The sequence below is a fragment of the Strix aluco genome, chromosome 3 (assembly GCF_031877795.1).
Source record: "Strix aluco isolate bStrAlu1 chromosome 3, bStrAlu1.hap1, whole genome shotgun sequence".
NCBI classification, from domain to species: domain Eukaryota; kingdom Metazoa; phylum Chordata; class Aves; order Strigiformes; family Strigidae; genus Strix; species Strix aluco.
In genome coordinates, this window is record NC_133933.1 from 45,671,110 (window position 1) to 45,691,763 (window position 20,654).

Below are 20,654 nucleotides of genomic sequence, written 5' to 3' on the forward strand. Positions count from 1 at the left end.
AGATCAATGAAAAGAAACTAAGTTTCGTTTGAATATATGACAGTTTTTCAGCCAGCTATTTAAAAATGGATGAGGGCCAAATTCTACCCTGGTTATGATCTTGCTGTATGATAATTTCAACAAGGTCACAAGACTTGCCTCTGTGTGTGTGGAGGGGGAACTGTTTTCATACAGATTACTCCTGAAAGAAATAAACATTATATTTACACATATAGAAGAGGTTTCAAGTCTTCCAGGAAATCTGTTTGAAAACTATTTACAGTATTAGTATGCAAATTATATACTACAGACTAAATGGAATCTTGCAGCAGAGCACTCTGACAGGCATCTCACTAGTTGAACTATGGTAGTCCAGTTAAAAAAGCAACACAAAAACAAAACACAGCTGGATGTAATTGTATCCAAACACATACTTATTATGTTAATAGGGGCATACGAATAAAATGAAATGTTGTCCAGCAAAGGTTTTCCCACAAAGACTCCAAGTTATTTTAGCAAAATGTTCAAATAATGCAAGCCTTTGCATTTGTTTTAATTGAAAAGATGTTTGACATTTATTCCTAAAAATTGACAGATGAAGTGTGGCAGCACCAGAAAAACAATAAATCCCATTTCATATCAAGTATCATTTTAATAAATATTCTTCAGTTCAGAAGAAAACATTAAGTGTAGCCCTGATCACATTAGGTACTTCCAGGGATATAATTCGAATCAAATTATGAGAACAGTATTGTATAGTGGTAGTGGTATATGTCTTAAACTCCTATTGTTACCCCAGGTTGTCAGAGTAGTCATACACCCTTTAGCTGCCTTCCCTTTTGCACTGAAGTGTTCTGATGCTTCCTTGCCTGTACCTTCCTGCTGCTACTCTCCTGTCGGCTTCCCTTCAGTCGCACAGTGGTCCAGTTTCTGCCCTCACAGACTCTCACAAATGCCCCTGCTGAAGTATGCCACAGCAGCTTTACTTCAGCATGAGAGGCTTTAAACAGCCAGGTGTCAGTAAGAATCCACTAGATGCTGTCCTGGGTTGGGTCTCTTTCCAACCCACAAAAACATTGCCCTTGTTTCATTCCTAAAAACCTCCCAGAATTTCTTGTGTCTCTCGCATGAATCTGCACAGCTCTGGCATGTAAGTTACCTGGGCAAGGTGCTAGATCTGTTCATACCATTTACTGCTGGAGGACTTGACATCTTTGAAAATAAGAGGCTTCAGATGAGGTTTATGCCCTTTTTCTTTCCTTTTTATTTTCTTTTTTTTTTTCTTTTTTTTTTTCCTCTCCATTTTTAGGACATGCTTTTAACAAACCATAACTGAAACCTAAACAAATAACAGTTTGTGCCTTATGTAAGTGTGCCTGATATTCAAATGGTTGCATTCAAGGGCTGTAGATATCGTTAAAAACCCATGTCTTCTTCACTGCCAGCTGCTGCCATAATCCTAAAGCAGTTGCATTGTTTTCTTTTTAACTTTATATCTCAGTATACTGCCCTCTGAAATTGCTTTCTGCCTTTAAATTGATCATCATGCAGAATTTTGTATTTTTCAACCTGTCATTGTCTTTGAGAGTTACAAGTCATTCCAAGTTAAAAAACTACCATTTTTGTTCACAAGCACAAAGTGTACCTTCCCAAATCTGGCTCAACAGGCATGTCAGATGCAGTCTTGAGAATATTATCTAAGTGCCTATTTTTATTTTTAGTGATTAGAAACTGTTTATACTGGAAATGTAATACGATCAAGCGCACATTAATGTATTACTTTAAAAAAAACCCTTATTAATTTTAAAATCATACTGGATATAAAAATCAGTCTGTTATTTAAAATATTTTCCAGAGGCAAAGTACTATTGGCCTGTTTAATGAAATGTATTTGTTTCTTGGCTCTGCCTATATAAGAAATCTTTAAAATTTTTGTCTGTAAAGATTTACAGCCACATTGAGCATTTTACATTATGATAGGAAGACAAAGCTTGTATCATTAGTGTGATAATAAGTCCAGCTTGGTTGTCTGGCAAATAAATTCTTCATCTAGCTACTCCCATTAAAAATACCCAACATCGTTTCACTAAAAATCTGCTCCCACTAGAGAGCAGATTTTGTACTTCCCACTCTCACTGGCAAATGTAATCCCTCTAAAATCAATAGGTAAGACTCACCTGAGAGCATAACACATTATTAGTTGTTTCCAGCAATGGGTAAAGAACAGATTTCTGCACATAGTTTCTGCTTAGAGGGAAGTGTCAAAGGAAGATGAATTAGGAGAAACTAGATGACTTGTGTCCTTTGGTATGCTACAGAGTTGTGAGAATCTTTGAAGGCCAAATCAGATGTGTTGAGAGTCATTCTGTTTAGACTGCAAGTCTTCCAGTTAGGCTGCTGAAGCCTGGTGGGTTGTTTTTTTCTTTTCTTTTCTGAAGAAACAAATCCTATTTTGTCACATTTTTTCATCTTTAAAAAAAAAAAAAAATCTTTAAAAGTGACCCAAACCCAGATGCTCCTGAAGGGAGCCTGGTGTTCACAGGTGAGGTAGGTATTGCACAGCTCTATTTATTTTGTCTCATTAGGTCAACCATGCTTCTTAGAGGAATAGCTAGAATGCACATTCTAGCAATGGCTTTCTTGGCAAAACTAAAGCAGAAACCTGTGATTTCTTTCTGTTATCTTGTCAATTTATTTTATTTCATATTCACTATATCATGAGCTCTAAGTATGTGGTCTTCAGTATCTCACTCCAAAATTCCCAAATGCTGCCAATAGCAATTTAATTTGAAATAGTACCTCTCTGTGCTGCAAGTGTGTCTTATAATATGCATTTGGATATTTTCTGCTCCTCTGTACATTGCTTTCAGTACTTTCAGCATAAAGATATACAGTATAACTAGTCCTAAAAACCATCATAGGGTCCAACAAACAAGGCTGAATAGCAAATGATTCTGTCTTACAATAAGTCAGACAGAATGGTACTTGAGGTGCTTCCTTAGACTATATGTTATTTAGGTTTTAGGGACTATTGCAGAAGGACATCAAGCTATTATAAGGTTCTGGTTATTTAGGCTTTCTGCCTTACAAACTGAAGAGTATCTCAATGAAAATAGTATGGAATTCCTTAGCAGATTTTATCCTTGTGCTTTTCTTTCTTTTTCTTTTAATAGCCTGGATGTGTAAACACTACTGAAGTGGATATTAAAAAATCTTCAAGAATGAGAAATCCACATAAAACAAGAAAGGTAAGTACTGATATTATAGCAAAATCCAGAGGTGGAGGTAATTTAGAGCACGAAGTTCCATAGTTTCTTAAAACAATTTTTTTCTTACAGCTGCAAAGAACAAATACATGAACATATGTTATTATTTCATAAGCTCTTAAATGAATTAGTGTTAACAAATTTGCTAATACTAAGTAAATGCTATACATAAGAAAGGCTTTAGAGAAATACCCAGAGAATATGAAAATAAAATTCATTTTTACATGCTTTATTCATGTTGTTTAGTAGATTGAATAAAGCATGTTAAAATGTTTCTGTCAGTAATTAAGAAAAAATAAATTAAAAATGCAGTGTAAACTATAACAGCAGTTCTTCTTGATCTGGTCTTAATGAAAAGGGTGTCTCTTGTTTACAATTATGCCCCAAATGGATGACCAGAAGTTGTGGAGGAAATTAGCTTAATCTAAATTAGGATCCAGACATGAACAGTGCAAATTCTCTAGGGATGTATAGATGGATTGAAACAACACTTTCTTTCAAATCCTTTTTATCATAATAATGTAGATTGACTCCAACTTTAAAATACTTCCTTTGAGGTATATTTTCATGTGAATGTATGGAAAAATACATTTTAAAAAGGAAAGTGGATTTAGAGAAAGTTTTAGCTTAGTTTATTTATGGTAGTAAAAGGTCCAGATTAGCATAATTTGCCAAGTAGTAATTGCAAATTTGGGAGTCATCCAGATAATCCATTGTGATAGTCTACCTTTTACGATACTGTTTCTTCTTTTCCTACTGGTCATCTCCACTTACTGTAATAGCTGACTTTCAGTGTCATATCCCTCGTGTTTACATTGCTGTGCATATAGGGACATAGTAAAAGTAGATGCTGTGTTCTATGGCATTATGAAATTGTGGGGTTTTGAAAGTCTTTATTTTACACCATGGTATAGAAGCACAATTTTATCTGAGTGCATGGCTTATTTGCAGTTGCTTTAGGAAAAGGTGATCTTGACTAACTTCTTGAGCATACTGTACTAAAACATCACAGTTACTATGGGTACATGTAGAAAACATGGATTGAAAGCAACTATCATTGTTCCATATTTTTTGTGTAGTCTGTCTATGGCTTACAAAACGACATTCGAAGTCACAGCCCTACCCACACACCAGTACCAGAGACTAAACCACCCACAGAAGATGAACTACACCAAGAGGTTTGAAAAATAACTACAAAGATGTACTTTTAAATGAACTTTTTAGGAAAGTAGGTATTAAACCAAAAAATATCATAACTGAGAAGTTGTTCAAAACAGATCTAGCAAACGTTTAGTAAACCTTTTCCTTGTTTCAGGATATATGGATTTAGCTATGTAAATTCTATTAAAACTAATGAGGCAAAACCTGACATTTTTTGTATCTTGCGTTAAACAGTTAAAGGCAATTAGTAGCATGCCAGTTAGTGGGTTCTTTGCATAGTTAACCCCGTTAAGCCCTTTTAGCAGTTGACAGCTTGCTGTTCCTTTCAACACTGATTCAAGATTTGGGGGTATACTTACATCTCTGTGTATGCATGTATGGGTTCACACATTTATCTACTGTTAATGCTTCATTATCTTTCCTGAGGTGTTACACTTGGGAGAAGGTAAATGTCTGAAGAACCAGTAGTTCTCTTCAAAAATCTAAAAGAAGACTAATTGGATTTCTGTTGATGAACTTTTAAGGAAAATGTTATATTGGGTCCTTTTTTTGTCTCTGATCTTTTCTCTTTGATGGAAAATTCCATTTATTTTAGAGCTACACTGGTGAAATGTTGCTTTAACTCAGATATATTTCTCTTCTGTGCCCTAGGATAAATTAAGGTTAAATTACAGCCCTAATAAAAAAGTTATGGAAATAGAGTCAAGCAATGAATTACTCATAAAACTCTTTGCCTTCCTTTCTTGCAGATTAAGCACTGGCAAATGCAATTAGACAGACATAGATTAAAAATGTCAAAAGTTGCAGAGAGGTAAGTAAATTGTCACATCTTCTGTTTTTTCAATTAGACTGATAACTACTGGAAAAATGTCTGTATAAAATGGCTTCAAAGAAAGAGAGACAAGGGAGCTCAGGTGTCATGGAAATAACTGATGGGAGTTTATTTTAAGTGGGAGGTATGAAGTTCTTTTATTGAAAAAAGATGGCCTAGGTATTCCATGATACTTTTCTGATAAAACCCTAAGTCACTGATAGAGCCTCTGACCAAATGGTCACAAGTTGCACCTTGCATTGGCAGGGAGGCTAAATGGAAATAGGTCTGGGGTTACTCTTTTGATATTTCAAAAGGGCAATCACTGATAAAGCAAGGGAACTGCTCAGCAGAGCTGGGTGAGGAGCTTAGTGCTTGAACAAAGTGAGTCTAAGCTTACTTTGGATCACAAGATGTAAGACAGTAGGAATTCTCCAAATAAGACCAAAATTTGTCAGGAAGAGCTAGAAAGCAAGTAAAACAAAAAGCCCTTTGGAAAGACTAACTACAGCTTAGGTAGAGAAGATGTAGAGAAAAGGAATGGTCTATTCTACACATCAAATACAGAGATGGTATTGCAGAAAATTGAGCTGCATAAGACTTAGTAAAGGAAATTAAGCCAAATGGTTCTTCATCTTCTCATGCATTTGTACATGTGTGTCTACTTATATATGTGTATGTATATATACAAATACAAACAAATATATAAAGACAACAGGTTAAGAATTTGTGTTTGGTAAACAGTAAAAATGGAATACAGACTAAATATAAATAGGAATGAAAAGAAAGAATATTTGTCCTCAATTGTCAATAATTTTTCAATAATTACGAGGCAAAAGGAAATGGAAAGCAGGAATAAAGGTGTGGGAGATGTAAATACCAGAATACAAGCAAAGTTTTTAGCGTGTTCAACTGAGTCAGACCAATTCATGAATACCAAAGAAATTGGAAAAAAATCGGGTTTTTTTGGAAAGCAATAAATTTGGGAGTAGTGCCATTTGATTAGGAAATAATAAAAATATTAACTGTATTTAAAAGAGGAAAAAAGGAGTCCTAGCAGCTGCAGGGCCAATAAATATGACCTGAATAGCATGCAGTGTTTTAGAACAGATTTTGAATGAACTGATAATTAAAACCGTAGGGGTATAAAGTATGCTTCTTTATGAAAGCGAATGTGCAAGGAAGAGGTTGCTTGACTTAATTTATTAGTGCCTAAAGGAGCCCTAAAAGGAGCTATCTGGAAGTATTAGGCAAGTTTGTAGTTTATTTTATGTCAGCTCTTGATAAGATCTGAGCCACCCCTCCTTCTTCAGGGATCCACTTTTAAAAGGCTTGAGCAAACCTATTTTAGCCTGAGCTTGTAGCTGACTTGTGTGTGCACACCTGGTTACCATGGTTCAGTTGATGCAAGGTAACTTATTAACTGGGGTAACCTGATCAGGTTTCCTCACCTGCTGACATGATAATGTTTGATACTTTTGTTTTCCTAGTCTATTAGCTTATACGGAGCAGTATTTGGAATATGATCCTTTTCTTGTGCCCCCTGATCCCTCAAACCCTTGGATATCAGATGACACCACTTTCTGGGAACTGGAGGCAAGGTATATAGTTTTATTTCTCCTTTTGGATTAGAGTGTGTAACAGGCTTTTCTTGAAATGTGAAGATTTCAGACAGGGGTACTGCAGGAAAATACTGAGGCAGAAGGTCAATGAAGTATCCTTTTGGTATTTCCAGCTTTACAGTTTCGTAAGATGAGAAGAGCTATGCATTAATAAATCTGTGTAAAAAGTTATAATAACCAGTTTCCAGGGTTCCAGTGTGGGGAAAAAAGACACTTTTTAAAATCTGATAACACTTCCTAATTGGAAGTCCTTATTCTTCTGTGTAAATGCATGCATATTACCTTCACCCTGTGTAAGTACTAACAGCCTGGTTGCTCATCTCTGAACATTGCACAGATATGAGCAATCTGGAAGGTGATAAATCTGTGGTTGAACTTTAGGACTTAGTCTAAATTATGAACACAGAGTATTAGAATACTGAAATATTACTGATCGTGGGTCCTGTTGTTTTTTCTTCTGTAGCAAAGAGCCAGGACAGCAGCGGGTGAAACGATGGGGGTTTGGCATGGATGAAGCTTTGAAAGACCCTGTGGGAAGAGAGCAGTTTCTCAAGTTCCTGGAGTCAGAATTCAGTTCCGAAAATTTAAGGTAAATGAGAGGGACTTTATTTTTTAATAGCTTATATGATACATTGTGGGGAAGGAGATTGTCCGATACCTTTCATTTTTTGGCCCCTTCAAAAATTTTCCTGTGTCTTATCTTTTAGAATCCATTCTTGCAGATTGCTGCCTGCTCCCATATTCAGGCTGAGGGAAAGATTAATACAGTTAGCAGAGACTCACATGAAGCATATTTTCCCATTCATGTCTGACTTTTGGTCAAACTACAAGAGCTTTTCTCTCAGCTCATTTTATTAAACAGGTTTAAAACATTGTCCAATTCAAAGCCTGTTTGGTATCTTTTCTTAAGTCAAATATTATGAGAACAGTAAAATGAAACAACAGAATTGGTTAAAAAATAAATAAAGGATTTGGAAGTAAAATTCACAGACTTTCACTACTGGCCAGCTTTCTGGGGATCATTAATCTTTTTAAAATCTTCACCAAGATTCTCGAACTCGTGGATCTGACACAACAGAAGTAGTGTGACAGCTAGCTCTCAAATTCCTCAATAATCGCAAAATGGAAAGGTGCTGCTAGTGTATGAAGCTCAAATAATTTTTAAAAAAATATATATATATACACAGAATTACTTTTAAGTGAGGGAGAACAATTATTTGAGTTTAAAAAATGATAGTCCATCCATTGTCTAATGGCATGTTTTGTTGTTGCCGTTCTAAGGAAGTCATATTTTGGTAAGAATTATTTCAGAGGGATTAATAACAGCCTTTCTATAGATGAGTCAAACTGTACATAGTACAAAATCATGTACAACATAATTTTCTCTTTATTCCACCTTTTTGTCAGATGTCATGTGTATCACTTCCCGTTTACCAATAGTGTAAGGAGTATAAAATCCTATTTGCACACATTCTAGAACTTCGAAAAATCCTAAAGTACTTTTTTTTTCTATGCCAGTTCTCATTCTGTAGTGGTGCAGCATAGCCATTCATACTAGAGTTACATTTATGTAGTATCTTACAAGAGGCATGCAGCATTTTGTGGTGTTGATTCGCAAATGCTGAGTAATTGCACAGACCTCCTTGTTGTTAATTTAAGTTTGTCAGCAGAATAATTGGAGATGGACTTCTCTAAGTTGCAGACCATGTTCATATTCAAACACTGAATTTTGCATCACAGATGTATATTAGATACTCTAGACCTTGTGATATTTTCCAACTGATTGCCGTTATCTCCATGGAAATATGGCCTTGTATGTGTATGTGGATAACTCCATTAGTGAGAGATACAGATTTTTTTAAATTAAAAGATCCAAGTGGTAAAATGAAATTTTAAAAGTCAGAATAATGCCAAGAAAAGGAAAGGTAATATTTTTATTTAAAGAGCATCCTGGTAATTCCTTATGCAGAGCAGCTGTTCAAACGTGAACCTATGCAGCCCAGTATGTGCTGCAGTTTTTGTAGTTTTCTGTGATCAATTTGTCTCTCTGCCAACTAGACTGTTACCCACATAATCCCTCGCTCTTTCTTCTAATCCTATTTACAACACTAACCACAGGCAAACTGCAAGTGACTGATCCAGAAAAATTCCCTAGAGAAATTTGTTCAGAGCTGATTCCTTGATATGCCATCTACTCTTCTGTCTCTCTCTCTAGATTCTTATATTGGCATTAAAAAATACCTGAGCAATGGTGAATATTAGCTTAAAGGCTGCCCCTGTGAAGGATCAGGCAGGGAATCAAACTTGCACTGAGAAGGTGCTTCCTGTGATGATTAACTGAAGAAAAACTGTTTTACAAGCTCATAATTATGTTTATGAATTCTCAAACTGTAGGGAAATCAATCCACTGTTAGGCTCACACAGTAAAGTCAGGTTAGAAAGCATGAATTTGTAAAGCTTGTTATGTATGGAAGTCAAAATGTAATAGATCTCAGTAAAAGGAATGAAAAGCTTGATGGTTTCAAGCATTACTGCTGAATAAACCTTAAATTTAAAAGACCACCAATTTCTTTGCTCACTTATTAACCCCATTGTGGCAATTTGGTTTTTTGGGAGTGTTTTTTGGGGATTTGACAGCCACCTTGAGAAAATATTTATTTCCATCCACATCTTCCCACTGCAACAAACTGAAATCAAGTCAGTACCTGGCTCTTGTCCTTTTACAGATCTAATCATGATAAAATTTACAATAAGCACCATCAAACATACAGTGGGACAGACAGCCAGGACCCTGGATTCAAGCTACCAAGCACAGTACACAAGATACAGCAGGGGACTGCAGACACTACAGAGACTCAGTATTAGTTGATTAGAAGTCTTCTACCACTCTTTGGTGAAAGAGATATCAAAAATGCGAAATGATAAGTCTACCCAATACACCGTTTCTATTCAAGTGTGATTATGTTATGCAGCTAAAAGTTGCAGCGTTTCTGTTTCATTAACTTGGACTGAGAGTGTCTAAGCTGGCTGAGAATCTCATTCTTAGTGGATATAGATCCTGTTTTAAGAAACAGAACAGGGATGAAGAAACTTGAGCTGTGAGTTAAAACTAAGAGCTGTGCAATGATTAGGAATGCAATCAGGTTTCACCTTCTTAGTCTGTATCTTTGTGCTTTTTTTCTTTGCCTGTAAATTGGGATTAAAAGTATTTCACTCTCTAAAGGGCTGTTGTAAAGCATAGCAAAGGAATAAACCTGTCTAAGGAATAAAAGGAAGTTCTGTCAGTGCAGTGGCTTCATTACAGTGTGCCTGAAGTTTGCTAACACCCAGGCTGGATTCTGCATTCACCTAACACATGCCATGATTTGTAATCTCTTGTTACCATGCAGATTTTTTGGAGGGATTGCTTTGCATGCTGCTCACCACACAGAACAAATAGCTAAAGTAACATATGATTTGGATAATAGATTTGTCAAATTCCCACTGCCTATTACAAAAATGGTGACCATTGTTTAAAATTCACAAGACTTAAGTTTGAGCACAACCCAGTACTACTGAGCTTGGTCACAAGGCTGTCCAGGCACTGAAAAAGGACTTTCCAAGGAGGGTGAGATAGCAATATGAATCTTACTGCAGTGTGGCACCTGGAGACCTAATTTCTTTCTCGGTAGAAAATCCCCATTCCTCTCTGTATACTTTCTTTGTCTGTAGTGCTGCAGAATTCTTTGGAATGTTAATATTCGTATGCTGACTGTACATTTTCTCCCAGGTGGTTGTTTCATAGGAATTACAGCCTGTAAAGATCTAAATGGTTTCAGGCCTGACAGTCTGAAAGCCTGTCCAAGTCATTATGCAGTATTGCAGTAGGTGTGATCTCCAAGGCAGTGCTAAGACTGCAAAAGCCTCCTAGGTTAGTGAAGGGAGAGTGGTGACAGGACATCTGTCATGAAGCACAGAAGGAAAAGCTGCTGGACCCCTTTGCCCCTTCCTTTGATCCTCATTTATTAGCTTCCATAATGTGTGAGTAAATGGGGAAAAGGGGCTTTGAGTTCTGGTTGCCCAGAAAGAGAATAGAAGAGAATGTCTGAGGAGTTAGCTAGATTTAGATGTTTTCTCTCAATACATTTTCTCTGACCATCCCCCTGTAAGCTGAGATTTTGTGAGGTGTTTATTTTGGACTCACCCATTTAAGTTGTTGTAGAAATGTTCTGTAGTGGAGATAGAGGCTTCAATTATGTCCTGTAGAAAAAATAAAGGAAAACCCACATATACACTACTAAAAATTTGCAGTGTTGCCTACAAACTGTTTTGGTCATAGTGCTTAATTTTATCTTTAACTTCAGTGGTTCTGGTTATTCTTTTTAATAACACCATAACAGTGTTTTTACTAGAGAAGAGGGAGAATGGTGCAAGAGATTAAGTTTTCTTTTTAATCCAGCCTGTTTCACTTTCACTTCTTTGCTCTTTATTACTGATCGCCACTCCTGATGACTTTAAATGCAAGACATTTCTGTCTTCACTGATGGTGGAGGAGAGAGTTCTGCATGTTATAAAATATGAAGACTGATTAACTGTCCTTGTTGTCTGTCCTGCAAATCTGAACTGGTAATGACACTTTACCACACACTATGGGCACTGGTAACATTTATCCTTCACACTGTTGATTATGAGGCCTGGTTCTGGGTGCTAATAACTTGACCAAAATTTAATCCTCAAGGCTGGAATTGCCTGTGCTTTATTTCTCATTCACACTCAAGCTGATTGAGTTTTGAATTGTCATTTCTGCAGAATAAACTAGTTGCAAGATTTAATGATTCTCAGTCATTTTCTTGAAGACCTTCAGCACTAATCTCTCTTGAAGCTTGAAGTTGTACATGGCAAGAAGGTGGACTCTAGGAATCAGACAGTAGTCTTTCCTGCTCCTAGCTGATTTTCTCCATGGAGTTTGTTAAGGTTTTTGTTTACTTTTGCTGAAAATGCTGAAAAGTCTGTCCTCCGACCTGTTGTGCCACATCACTAGGTGCAAAGCCCACGTAATTCCCACTTCACCATCTCCACACTCTGCCCAAACCTCACATATTTTGTGGAGAATCACTGCAGCCTTTCTCTCACTCTGTGTTCCTATGTGCTAAATTTAACTGATTAACTTGATCTGGGATCTGCTGATGGCTGTATCTGACATTTAGGTCAGTTAATGGGACGGAAGCTGAGTTTCAGCTGTGCTATTTATCTGGCAAGGCCATCCTCACTTTGAAAGTAATCCAGCTGGAGGACATAATCCCCAGATGTCTTGCAACATGTGTCTTACCATGTTATGTGGCTGGATGTACAACTATCATAAGCTTATACACTCTCACTCAGCTATACGTCTGGTGTGTGACCCAGCTGTGAACAAAGACAGCAGCGAGGTTTACACCCAGCTACTCAGGTCTCTGTTCAGACAGTACTGAGCATCTTCTAGCAAGGGTCTCCATGGCAAAAGCAAACCTCCACCAACAGGAGATACAGAGTTTCATCCAAGGGCAAAGAGACTGAACTCTAGTTTCTTACATGAAGTAACTCTTAAGTCTGTGTATATCATTGCCCAGCAAATGCTGTTGGGCTCCCCCTCTCCCCTCTCCTGCCCTTGCACACATTTACTGCTTCACACTGCATGCTGTTTGCTGCAGGAGTCTTCCCTTGCTCTGGTCACAGCTCATGAGTCAGAGAGCTGTAAAAGGGGACAGGGAGCTCTTTTGATTTGAGGCCCTGTACTGAGGTCTTGCAGACTCCATTTCAACTTCATCTGTGCTGTTGGTTGCCATGGGATATTCAGAAAAGTTATTTTTGAAAATGCAAGAGGTGGCAGCCTTATTTTTGGCATTTCCTAACTTTGCAGATTTGACTTTAAATCTCTGTGGGAGCAGGGCAGGCATTTTTTCTTGAAAGACCAGTAAGTAGATTAAAATGTTAAAATGTGTGTTGGCTGTAAAGTAAGCACACTAGACATAACATACTGCACAAATCAACATTTCCTTCCCACTTTTATGGAGGTTTCTATATTTAGTAAAATAAAATTAATCAAGGAGCTGGAGTTCAGCCTGTATGGATGTCTATACAACCTGCCTATTCTATGCTGGAAGCTGAATGTTTCCTCAAAAGAAGTTAAATTTATCTCCCATCTATTTCCCCATAATTGAGTATAACCTACTATATGGAAACAGTTTACTTGCAAAAGAAAACAGCATCCTAAGGCATGTTTGTGGTGACTTCCCGAAGTATTGGCAGTGATACAATGAAACAAACAAGAATGTGACAGCTTTGAGCGAGATCCTCAGGATGTCTGCAGGGTGATAGAAAATGTGTGTTTATAAAGAACATCCTTCCCTTTCATTTTTCTGTTCCTTACCTGACTTTGATACACATGAGTAATCAGTCAGTCCCAGAAGATGCATTTGAAGGGTTAGCACTGCAGGATATACACTTTTAAATGCAAATATCAAAAGCAGCTTAAGGAAACCAAAGTAGGTTGTCCAAATTTGGCAGAGTGAACTGAATTAGAGTTTGTGAGCTGTGTGGTTTTTAAACTTGAGTTATGAGGCCTCTATTCTTACTGCATTGCCAGCAGATTCTCAGAATACATCCTCAGGCTCTGTGCAGATCTATGTCCAATTCACATTGCATTTCATAGAGATAAGTGACGCTACCCAGAATTTTTGAAACTGAAGTTCTTCTGTCAGCACAGACTCCCTTTGTGACCTTGGAGAAACCACAGTAATTTATTACATTATTAATATATTTGCAAAACTGGGACAACGTTACTCTCTGTCTCTTGGAGAATCTTAAGAGATCAATAGACAGAAAGATTGTGCTTAGATACTATGGAAATTTAAGAGTGTAGAAATACCTAAAATAGTCATCTCAGTAGAGTGAAGCTGACTATAATGACTTGAGCGATGAGCATGGTCTCCTTCCCTCTGTGCCACAAAGGAGTTTCAAAACAGGACTGTGAAGGGCTAATTGCTTCCTGGAAGGTAAATCATCTCAAGTGAAGAATGTCTTATAGGAGAAATACTGTAAGGTTCTCTTTGCTGTGCTTTACTACCTTCTCTTAAGAGTTGTTGCAATAACTATATTAGAATTTGGATTGAGGATGGTGTCATTTTGCTTTCTTGGGGGGTCTGACCACAGTTCCACTGTTTCTCTCCCCTATCCGATCCCTGTTTAACTAAAGCTAAGAGAGCTCAATTTGATCTCCCAGTGTAAGCAGACTGGAACCACATTTTAAAGGTGCACCCAAATTATTTGTCAGCCTTGTAAAATCCAATTTATTTCAGTTAACTCACTTCAAGATTCTACTTATCTGTTTCATAGGATCAGCTGTGCCAAAAAAATAATGAAAAGTTGCAATGGTATATAGTGCTTATTTAACAAAGTCAAACTTTAGTTGAACTCTTGGGGGGAAAAACTTAAGTGGTCTGCACCATGTCTAAGCATGGGATACTAGTTGAATTTAGAATTATTTTGTGCAGTGAGAGAGTCTGAACACCCACAGAAGAAATAATAATAAAACAATCATAATAGCAAATGAAAAGTGAATATCAAAGCTTATAGCTAGCTAGCTGTGATCACAAAGTGCTCAAGACCTTTTTAGTGATCCTGCTCCAGACTGAGTGAAGATACAATGAATTGGCCTGCACTGTATGTGGCTGCCTGATACTGGTTTGCTCAGCAGCAGTGAAGAGAGAATGGGTATTTTCATTCAGCATTTTAGTAAAGATATGCATAGAAATGCAATTCTGAAGAAAGAAATTAAATTCTAGTGAGCAAAACAAATACTTTTCCAGTTTGTACATGATTTATGGAGTAATAGTACCAAAATTACAGTTACACAGTTTGTCGTTTAGCAGGACTCAGAGAGATTCATGTAGATAGCAAGAACATATGTTCTTACTAGCTTTTGAAGGAATGTCAAAAAGCAATAGGTTTGTAAGTGATATAGGCCTTGTGGTTCAGGTGAAATGAATTCTCAGTTTAACTCCAGTTAAATGGAAACCTTCCCATAAACAAGTTACCCATACATAAGTAATGAAGGATTTCCCACCCATCTCATGAAGAAACTTCTAAAAATTGCTTCTTAAGGTGGATTGATTACCTGAAACAGTATACCAGAATGCTGATCCCAACATAAAATCACAGGGGTTTCTTATTTTAGCATGTTTTAGATTAAGCCTTCAGTTACTTCATTTTTTTTACGAGCAAAGAGTGTGAGCACTTCATTAATGATTATACTGAATTGGAAGTCAAAATGCTATATTGTGCCATAGGTTCTGGTTAGCAGTAGAAGACCTGAAGAAGAGGCCTATCCGTGAAGTTCCTGCTCGCGTCCAAGAAATCTGGCTAGAATTTCTTGCTCCAGGTGCACCCAGCGCTATCAATCTAGATTCAAAAAGTTATGACAAAACCACACAGAATGTAAAGGACGCTGGAAGATATACATTTGAAGACGCTCAGGTCAGTTTTCAATCCTGTTTAGGGAATTTTGAAATAGAATATTGACTAGTGAAATCTATATACATAAAATAAGATATATTTGGGAATTAAATGGCAATGTTCTGTTTTCTAAAATGCTATTTTGGCAATGAAATGGGTAACATTCTTGCTTTCACGTGGTCTATGAATTATTAAAACTCTTCATGAAACTTGTGCCTGATATAGAGTCTTCAAGTGGGCTTCAAATAGAGCAAAGCATACAGCGCAGTGAAAATTACATTTTCATGTTCCTGTTTTCTTAATTTTCTTATTCAGTTACATTAAGATAAAAGCTTCCCACACACAGAGATTGATTTCTAGTTCTCAACATCTGTCTCTGAAAGACTTCTCTTGGTAGAGGCTCAATGTCTCTTCTCTCAATGCATGTCCAATAAAAGTTGTTATCATTTATAGGAGTCATAGGTTCCCATCATGAAAAGAATATGACCCATGTGAGAAATAACATTTTGTGACAGCTTGTGCAGAAGTATCGTATTTCACAGGTGTTGTATACTCTATACCTTATTAAACTACTATCTACAGTACATTGGGCAAAGATCCTAAAGATCTTTGATAATCAGTATTACAGCAGTAAAGAACTGTCTGTAAATGTCTTATTTGGCTTTTGGGAGGTCTGATTTAGTCACAGTTTGAGTACCATCATCAAAAGATACTTTTGACCAGAGCTAGGTTTATGAAAATACTTACATTTTTGACATTGGAAGTTAAAAAAAAAAAAAAAAAAAAAAGTGGTACAATACAAATCTCGTTTTTTCTCAGAAGAAAAAACAAGTGCTTCTGTATTAAATGTAACACTTCATGTGACTTATAACTTAATATTTCATCTTTGCAGAGTTCTGAGAAAAGCAATAGAAAATAATTGGATTCACAGTAAAAGTAGTAGAACCAGTACCATCCTCCCTTTTTCATCAGTGGCCCAGTGATGAAAATTTAATTATTAATGCAAAGTGAAATGGTGTCAAAAGGAGAGATTGCGATCATATCCCTTCAAAATTTCCTACAGCTTGATTATTAGGTCACCATCTTGGGAATCAGGAGATGCTGCTGCAAGTCCTGCAAAGGAGAGAAGGGAATTGAATCAGGGCTTTCTACTTTTTGGGAAAGTGCCTTTGCCCTAAATAGGAGGAGGAATAATTCTACCACCTTTTCATTTTGCCATCATGAGAATAGCAACCTATGATGCAACAGTAAAGTTTTCATTAGACACTATATCATACCCACTGTTTTGAAGTACTCTATGTTAAGCTAAACACACCATTTTTGCTTGCATCTGCTGACCCCCTGGAGATTTAGGAATGCAGAGTATAGCAAAGACATAAGTTACAGAAATAAACAATCTAGCAAGATTAAAGGTTTAAAAAAAATATGTCTTTGCAGTTGAGTCAGGAAAGGACAATTAAATTCCTTGCCAGTATCCAATTTACTTTTTTTTTTTTTTAATAGGTATAAAATTTCAACACCATTTTATTTCCAGATCTCTTTTTTTGTTTTTCCTTTATTTATGAAAGATATGGAGTATTCAGTCTTTATGAAAGAAGGACTTTTCCTCCTGTCAGACCTCTGCTTATTTGATCCAGTTCAGCATACAGCTTGAACCTGGAAGGCTCCATTTCTCTGGGAAAAGGGGGAGACTCTACCTGCCGTGTTCTGACTTGAAGCTTTAGGACCTTTACAGAGTGCCCCACCTGAAGTGGCAGGGTTTTGTCAGGACTAGGGCTCTGCCTCTGCAACAGGCTCTTTACGGCCTGCCAGTTGGGAAAGAGACCACTTATAAGCCATTCTGGCAGCCAGCAGGTCATTTACTTGTGGTTAAAAATGTTTTGAAAAGCATTGCTGGACTTGAAAGATGGCACCACGGAGCTCCATGTCAAATGAGAGTGATACATAAGTAAAAATAGACCAATTGTGCTAAATAACATCCAGCCTTGATTACTGACCAATGTGTACATTAACATTACTAATACAGCCTAATTTATTCTTTCTTTTACAGGGTTGGTTTTTGCACAGAAATAACATTTTAATGCCCATCACCACTGATAACGTACAACAGGAGCAGAGTCCTTTCTGCTCTCTGTTGGCTGCATTGGCTGCTTTCTTAGAAACTGAGTGCAATAAAAACTCCCCAAATGAACAAGCCTAAGTTCTGAATATACATCAGAATTACTCTACTTAGTGCAAGAAATACATGAAAGGCACTTAGAATCATTTCTAGAGCTTCTAACACAACAAAAGTTAAAAATCAGCTTTAATTTTACCTTGCCATAATTTTCAAGCAAGGTCGTTTGTTGTGGTTTTTTATTCACTGATTTTATGCAATACCAAGCTGAGAAACAGTATTTAATTTACAGGGTTTTTTTGCTGTTTTCTTATTGCTGTACTACAAGTTTCCTATAGTAAAATGTAGATTTTGAGTAAAAACTAAAACAAAAATAGCTAACACAATTCATTGGATTTTAAAAAAATATTTTGGAGAGTATTTCCTACTCCAATTGTTTTTTCTACAAATCTCTTTCCTAACATTATAGCTAGAACTAGAACTATAAAGTGTCCTACATCATAGATTTTTAGTTTTTCACATTTTACAGTAATGAGAATGCTGCAAAAAGAAAAGCTCTATAAACTGCCTGTGTCATTTGTTTTCTGCATAAGGGTTTCCAAATTTTCATAGGCCTCTGAAGAATAAATATCTTGGAAATTAGATTAGCCTGGAAATGTTTTTTAATTTGCATATGTATTTTCCTTTTATATGGTCAGCTGGACAGCAGACTAAACATCTGTCAAAGGATGTTTTCGAGAGTAGCCAAGGGATATCCTCCCTAACTTAAACACTTATTTGTGGTGCTGAATTAGAAACCTAGGACTTTTTCCCAGCCTATGAAGTAGGAAAGCATCTCCAGAAACTAATTCAGAAAATCTGATGAAGGATCCACAGGTCCTGCTTTAGTCACTTAGCTAAACTGACTAATGTAAGGGAGGTTTGAAGCTGGTCCTTAAGCTAGGACCCAGCTGCAAATTCTTAGAAAAATAATTCCATAGCGGAAATGGGGACTATAAATTAAAGAAAAGTGTGTCGTGTTCTTTATACATGAAAAATAAGTGGGATTTCTGCTTTAAAAGTAAAGAGCCATTAGCAATTCAGCCTTAGCTTCAGAACTGCAACCTGCTATCCCATAAGACTTCCTATTCAACGTAGTGCTAGATGGTATACATTCCACAACTAAAACATATATGACTGCCTCCCATTTTACGTATGTCTTCTTCTACGGGAGTAAAAGCTCCTTCTTTCGCTTTCAGGAGCACATTTACAAACTGATGAAAAGTGATTCTTATCCTCGTTTTATACGATCCAGTGCCTACCAGGAGCTGCTACAGGCCAAGAAAAAGGTATTGGTCCATCTTGCCTTTGTCTTGCCACTGTGCAAAGCGGTGGTTATGTTTGCAACAATACTCAGTCTTCTCTCCCCTGTGCCAGTGCAACTGGATATCTGGTAGGTGACCAGCTTGGCGTGTTTGGAGGGTCACATACACACAGGAGTTCAATATACATATATGTGTATATATCCTGCATGCGGGCATGTTTCAATAAGTTAATCTAGCAAAACTTATTTTTATTTTTACATCCCATATTGTACTGTTTCTCTGTTATGAAGCACCTTAAATTGCAAAGTGCTTTACAAATACATTAAAAAATAAAATAAAATCCCAGAAGAATAGTCTTTCATGTTTGCAAGTTTGCTTATGTAATAATTGTTGTTCTCTTTATTCCACCTATAAAACTACAGAATGTGTTTAGAAACAATCTTATTCATATGAATAACTTCTAATTTCAACTATAAATATAGGGGCTTCCTAATTCTGTTTCTTTCCCCTTACATGAATAGTTTTGAGTAGGTTAGGCATCTGACTTGAAAGACTGATCATGTCACACTTCGGCAAACAGAGGCTCATATCTTGGTATGTAATATATGCTTAGAAAAGTCCAGATTACGAAATGAGTTCTGAAGAGACACAGCCCAGAGTATGTGGAGCAGCTGTGCAATGCAGATTTCTATAATGATAAATAATTTTATTAGTGGGCTCTAAATAGTAATCTCCTAGAATCAGCTGGGAGCCCTGTGCCTTGCAAAATCAGGGTCCCGATCGTTATTGGAGCAAGGTAGTTATTAACACCGTAGCATTCTATTGTTTATAATGACAACCTAAAATTCTATGAAAGTACTGTGTGATTTTGTTTTTTGTTCAAACATTGATTTCTGAAGATCCAATATAGAGAGAGATGTTGAAAATACCAGAAAGCTACAACTGTCCGTGTGAAGTCCTTAAGTTTGTGAATGTCAGTTCATTAACACAAGATGTGCACTTCATTATTTCTTTTTATTTTCAGTTTTTCTTTTAAATTAAAACCAGTTTGATCCCTCTGAAAAATTATTTTTGTCAAATACTATACCTGCTTTGCCCATCCTCTGTTTTGCAGAGTCCCATTACAGCTTCATACCTGTGTTTGCTTCCTGATTTATACAAACTTTGTTTTGCAGTCCATTGTTTCATCGATCCTTCTTTTCTACTCCATTTTTTCTTGCTTTTCTTTTTCCCCTCCTTTTTCTTTTTGTTTCTGTTGTTTTTTGTTTTTTTTTTATTTTAAATTTAAGTTGGAACACACTCTGGATCGTCGAACATCTTTTGAGAAATTCACACGCAATGTGGTAAGTTTGTTGCCTCGGAAGACTAGTAAACCTGATGGGACATCCTTCTCCCCTCCCCCTCACTGATCCCTACTTTCCCTTTTCGCCTCTCTAACCTGACAGTTAAAAGTGTATTCATCACAGTTTATGAATTTTCCTAGGAATGACAGCTTTATAATGTACTTTCATTACAACCCCTCCTCCCCAGTCCCTTTCCCACTGACCTCAGTAGTCACACATGGAGGAATGGACCTTTGGGAGTCATGCTTTTTGCATTAGGAAGCATGAAATTTGTCACTTTTTTTTTTTTAATTGTAGTAAAGAATCTGTGAAAACTTGCTTGATGTTGTTCCTTTTTCTGGTGCCTCCCAAAATATTAAGTCTAACACGGTTTGAATACATTGGAGTTCCAACCTGTCTCCTTTTTATTTTACTAAAAAAGAGTTTGTCCTATGTTTTTTTAATTGGGCACAGGGAAAAATAAACAGTAACAATTTCCCCATCTTCCTTAATGTCTAGCACAGCTTCTTCAGGACCAAAGAATTCATGCTGATGATGCGCAAGGGTTTGATTGGGATTTCATTTTGATAATGGACTACAA

At 36.7% G+C, this 20,654-nt stretch overlaps 1 protein-coding gene across 5 annotated transcripts in view; it reads left to right on the top strand.

Moving 5' to 3' along the window:
• RGS7 (regulator of G protein signaling 7) overlaps nucleotides 1–20,654 on the top strand; it is a 245,378-nt gene that overhangs the window by 214,918 nt on the left and 9,806 nt on the right. For 4 of the 5 annotated variants that reach the window (XM_074818378.1, XM_074818379.1, XM_074818376.1 and 1 more), the window contains exons 10-16: nucleotides 3,153–3,227; nucleotides 4,325–4,423; nucleotides 5,156–5,217; nucleotides 6,708–6,818; nucleotides 7,303–7,428; nucleotides 15,146–15,332; nucleotides 18,666–18,755. In XM_074818378.1, the coding sequence (XP_074674479.1) occupies nucleotides 3,153–3,227; nucleotides 4,325–4,423; nucleotides 5,156–5,217; nucleotides 6,708–6,818; nucleotides 7,303–7,428; nucleotides 15,146–15,332; nucleotides 18,666–18,755 (750 nt within the window). Of the gene's footprint in view, nucleotides 1–3,152; nucleotides 3,228–4,324; nucleotides 4,424–5,155; nucleotides 5,218–6,707; nucleotides 6,819–7,302; nucleotides 7,429–15,145; nucleotides 15,333–18,665; nucleotides 18,756–20,020; nucleotides 20,075–20,654 lie in introns of all 5 variants that reach the window. The other variant, XM_074818377.1, reaches the window with a different exon arrangement.